The sequence below is a fragment of the Citrus clementina genome, unplaced genomic scaffold (genome assembly GCF_000493195.1).
Source record: "Citrus clementina cultivar Clemenules unplaced genomic scaffold, Citrus_clementina_v1.0 scaffold_8, whole genome shotgun sequence".
NCBI lineage: Eukaryota > Viridiplantae > Streptophyta > Magnoliopsida > Sapindales > Rutaceae > Citrus > Citrus x clementina.
Window position 1 is genome coordinate 16,673,714 of NW_006262022.1, and position 4,668 is coordinate 16,678,381.

The 4,668-nt window shown below is 36.3% G+C and overlaps 1 protein-coding gene across 1 annotated transcript; it reads left to right on the top strand.

Moving 5' to 3' along the window:
- The first annotated feature begins 10 nt into the window (after positions 1-10).
- Positions 11-4,021, top strand: LOC18033611 (pectin acetylesterase 10). The gene is made up of 12 exons (XM_006423895.2): positions 11-70; positions 675-757; positions 1,816-1,945; positions 2,054-2,127; positions 2,342-2,428; positions 2,515-2,639; positions 2,762-2,822; positions 2,963-3,016; positions 3,119-3,196; positions 3,325-3,430; positions 3,519-3,664; positions 3,757-4,021. The coding sequence occupies exons 1-12, from the start codon at positions 25-27 to the stop codon at positions 3,868-3,870; spliced, it is 1,104 nt and encodes a 367-aa protein (XP_006423958.2). The 5' UTR covers positions 11-24; the 3' UTR covers positions 3,871-4,021.
- Positions 4,022-4,668: the final 647 nt, after the last annotated feature.

Consider the following 4,668-nt stretch of genomic DNA (forward strand, 5'->3'; position numbering starts at 1 on the left):
ATGCAAGCTTATGATAATGCTTTAATGGTTGGACTCACCCTCATTCAAAGTGCTCGTGCCAAAGGAGCAGGTAGCTATATATCTCCATAACATTCTCTTTATTTAACATTGATTTTGTTGCTTTGCTTGTAATGTTGTTGTTTAAAAGATTGCTTGATTTGGATTTGTTTTCTATTTTTGAACTTGATTTAGATTTGATTGTGTTTCTTTTATATTTGGTAAATTCATTGATTGTATAACTTGATAACTTGAACTTTACTTCACCCTTTAAAAAAAAAAAAAGTTAAGGATTTGAGATAAGGATTGGAGTTTTTTTTATATAATTATTATTTTTATACAGATGGCGATTTAACGAACCCAATGTTGGTTCTGTTGTCTGAGACTGAAAGAGACATTTTTTGTTCTATTAATTGCTTGTTTTTACTTTAATATTAGTCAATTGGTTCATCTATACTTGTTTTCTGCTTTCACTATCGTGGCAATAAAGTTTTGACGCACCAAGCTAATGATTTTCATGAGCATTACTGCATGAAAGATTGTTTAAGTGTAAATTTTAGATTCGTTTGGCAAATCTAGTGACAAATCTTGACACTGATGATTTGTCATATGGGTGTTGAAATCTGTTCTGCATATTCACCTAATCCACCTACCTGTATTTTTTTTCAATCTTGCAGTCTGTTTAGATGGAACATTGCCTGGATATCACTTGCACCGTGGATATGGGTCAGGGGCAAATAGTTGGCTCATTCAATTAGAGGTTAGCTGGATAGATCTGAACATAATTTCTTGAATAGTTCAGTCATTTGCTTGCCTATGTTATTTTTTGTGTCTCTTTTTGGCATGAAAGAATCTGATAACAGTTCCGTCTGGTAAGCTAGAAAGTGAGGGTTTGGCATGAAAGAATTTAATAAAAGACCTTTTTAGTAAGCAAGAAAGTGAAGGAAAGTTAAAGAGAGAAAATGAGAAAAGGAAACAATTTTATTAACTCAGCTTTATGACAAATCTGTGCAAGCATGGTATTTATAGCAGCAAGCATAACTAACTTTAGTTAAGATATCACTAACACACAGATGGTCTAAAGTAACTTGCTCAACACACAGACAAACACACCTGCATGCCTAACTAATATAAGCTTGTGCTTATGTGTGCACTGCCACATGATAAGCTTGTGGTCATAACTGATTCTGTTATGAGATAAGCATAAGTGTGTATAGGTGCTGCTCTCATATGATGGGGTTGAAATCATAATGAAAAATCTGTTACGACCTCAACTGCTGTGTAATCTCAACCATAGCTTAATGAGGTGGACCAGCACCAGTATATACTCTACACAGCTGTAATTTAATGCTTGCTGTGGCATTATGCAAATTCCTGGAATTTTGGTGGTTCTAGAAAAGCAGAGACTTGTAAGATAATCACAGTAACTGGGAAATCAGGTTCAGATTTCTAACTTGTGGCTCATCATGCTTGATGGTAAAGTACTAAAGTGCCAGATGATTAATACTTGCTAAAATTTATTTGTGAATTCCCTAGCTGGAAAAGACAATTAATGTGAATAAATTATAGTTGTCTTTGGTGCTCAGGTTGGTATATCTGGTTGAGTGTTGGCAATTCACAGCATTACATTCTTTGTGATACAAGAACAATGATTTTCATTGATGATAACCTCTGTAGCTCCTTGCTATATTATAGAGGATTAATGTCTTTGTTGCACCAGTTTGGGGTTAATGAGCTAGCTATGCAAAGCTTCACCGAGCCACTATGCTAACGTCAACCTTGATTGATTATTTGACACTGCTAACAATCATGTGACAGGGAGGAGGATGGTGTAATAATGTTAGAAATTGTGTTTACCGTAAGAAGACTAGGCGTGGATCATCCTGGTATATGGAAAAGCGGATAGCATTTACAGGAATACTGAGCAATAAAGCTCAAGAGAATCCTGGTATCGTTCCGAACTTTGTATAGAACATTCAAGACTAATCAAGACCTGCATACATCTTTCTTCTTCTGGTTGCTGCTATCTTATTTTGTTTTGTATTGCCTTTTGCAGATTTTTTCAATTGGAATAGGGTGAAGCTTCGTTATTGTGATGGTGCATCTTTTACTGGAGACAGTGAGAATAAGGTAGGTTGCCAACGGACTATTAATGAAAATTTTTTCTGTGATGCTTAATAAATTCATATTCTTTTTCATTTGTTTTGACACATTTAAGTTGATATACTGTCCCTCAGATTTGACACATAATTAGGATACGCATCTGGTTGTGCTAGGTTGATGCTTGTTTCTTTTCATTTACATGGGTAAAGCACATGCTAAAATCAATTGAGATTTGTTTTAGGCTGCGGGACTACAATTTAGAGGACAACGTATATGGTTAGCTGCAATGGATGATTTAATGTCCAAGGGAATGCGCCATGCCCATCAGGTCTTATATTTTGTCTTGCATTTGATCTCTTTTCTTCTTCTTTCCATTTCTTTTCTTCCTAAGAAGATAAAACAAATTCATTTCAGGCTCTTCTTTCGGGGTGCTCTGCTGGGGGCTTAGCATCCATTTTACATTGTGATGAATTCAGGGACTTCTTCCCTAGAACTACTAGGGTGAAGTGCTTGAGTGATGCTGGTTTATTCCTTGACGCGTAAGTACCCATTAACTCACATTCTTGTGTTGTTTGTGCATTACTAAAATTTAAACTTGTTCCATAGCTCTGTTCTAAAAAAAGCTTCATGTATTTGTTGGCTCTTGTTTCTGGAATTTCAGGGTTGATGTATCTGGTGGCCACACTCTCAGGAATTTATACAGCGGTGTAGTTGGCTTGCAGGTACCACCAGATACTATGGAGTTGCTGACACTCATGTTTAAGAATTTCGAGTTCTATATTTCTGAATGCTTCTTCTGGGGTTTTTGATCATGTTGATTTAATCCACTGCATGCTAATGGAATTTTTCTGGTTTGTTACAGGGCGTGCAAAATAATCTTCCTCGTATTTGCACTAATCACCTTGATCCAACATCGGTAATCCTATTTCCTGTTGAGTGACATTTGGAAAAATGTAGAGCAGTCACTGCATTATTCATTGTCCTTAAACTGAATTTTCTGTATTTCTCTTCTTCTTAGTGTTTCTTCCCTCAAAATATAATAAGGCAAGTTAGGACTCCGCTATTCATTCTCAATGCAGCATACGACTCATGGCAGGTACTCTTTATAAACCCTTAAGGTGCAAAAAATTACAACTTTCGAAAGATTGGCTTTTTAACGAGTGGCACTAGAAGATTAAAATGACTAGCTGGATGAACTAAGTTGTTTCTTCCTCTCGTAATCAGATCCAATCCAGTTTAGCTCCCCCATCAGCAGATCGCCATGGCCATTGGCATGATTGCAGGTTAAACCACGCAAAATGTTCTGCTTCACAGATTAGGTTCTTGCAAGGTGAATTATCTATGAAATATCTATTGAGCTTTCAAACCGCAATAAATGCAATCAACTTACAAGGGCAGTTCATTGTTTCGTGGAACAGGTTTCAGGAATCAAGTGCTGAAGGCAGTGAGAGGCTTTTCAATGTCTAAACAAAATGGATTATTCATAAATTCATGTTTCGCTCATTGTCAAACAGAGAGGCAAGACACGTGGTTTGCCGATGATTCTCCTGTTGTTGGGAACAAGGTACAGTTGCTTCCTTGTTTGCTGGTGAATACTCTCTTCAAGTTCTAAGAAAAAGAACCTTTAGCTTATTTTCGGTGAATGGCATTGTGCAGGCAATTGCAATAGCTGTTGGAGATTGGTACTTTGATCGTTCAGGCATTAAGATTGTTGATTGTCCCTACCCTTGCGACAAGACTTGCCACAATCTGGTTTTCCAAAGAGCATGATTTTGTCAATTGGCTCAATTTACATGTTCCTATAAGTGTACCTTATATTCTTCCTATCATTAATCGAAAAAAGTTGAATTGTTGGATAGAAGACAATAAAAGTGAGAAGATTGCTGAGAAATGCAAATGCGTTCGGCAATCCGCATCAATATCTGAATTAGTAGTTAGTGTGGTAGCTTGAGTGTGTGCAATTCCTTATCTCATCAGAATTCATCTTTATAATTAGCCAAGAAATGCAAGCTTCTTTGTGTCCTGTACTGTACTAATGTAAATGCTGGGCTCATTTCCTTTGGTGGCAAAACTGCTCGACAGGCGTCATCCACTGAAAAATACATATATTGAATGATCCTATAAAATTCCTTCCGACTATCACATTTTCTAGCAACTACATTCATCAAATCGGATTCAATGATAAATGGAAACAAACCAGCATCACAAGCTATAGATCAACCAAAACAGAAGGAAATTGATTCTGTCTAATCAACTCTTACTCCTAGACAAAGCAAAAATATGTATCATAAGCGGTTGCATGTGATACCAAAACCTAGAATCAACAAGTTGTAATCCCATAATTTGAAAAATTGCTATCACTAATTTATAAAACGTGAACGCAATAAAATTGAGTTAAGAGGAAGAATTCACTTCTTGAGATCGCAATGTTACTAAATACAAAAGAATAATACTCTAATACCAGCAGCTGCTGCAGCATCAGCTGTGTGTGCCAATTTGTTATTTCATCCAAAACAAATGCTTTGTATTCGACCTACCTACTATCAAACTGTTGAAATTTTTTGTAAA

Coding starts and splice junctions, on each gene's coding strand:
- LOC18033611 (XM_006423895.2), top strand. CDS start 25: ATGGTTGGACTCACCCTCATTCAAAGTGCTCGTGCCAAAGGAGCAG. Junction 758..1,815: donor GTTGGCTCATTCAATTAGAG/GTTAGCTGGATA, acceptor ATCATGTGACAG/GGAGGAGGATGGTGTAATAA. Junction 2,429..2,514: donor GAATGCGCCATGCCCATCAG/GTCTTATATTTT, acceptor AATTCATTTCAG/GCTCTTCTTTCGGGGTGCTC.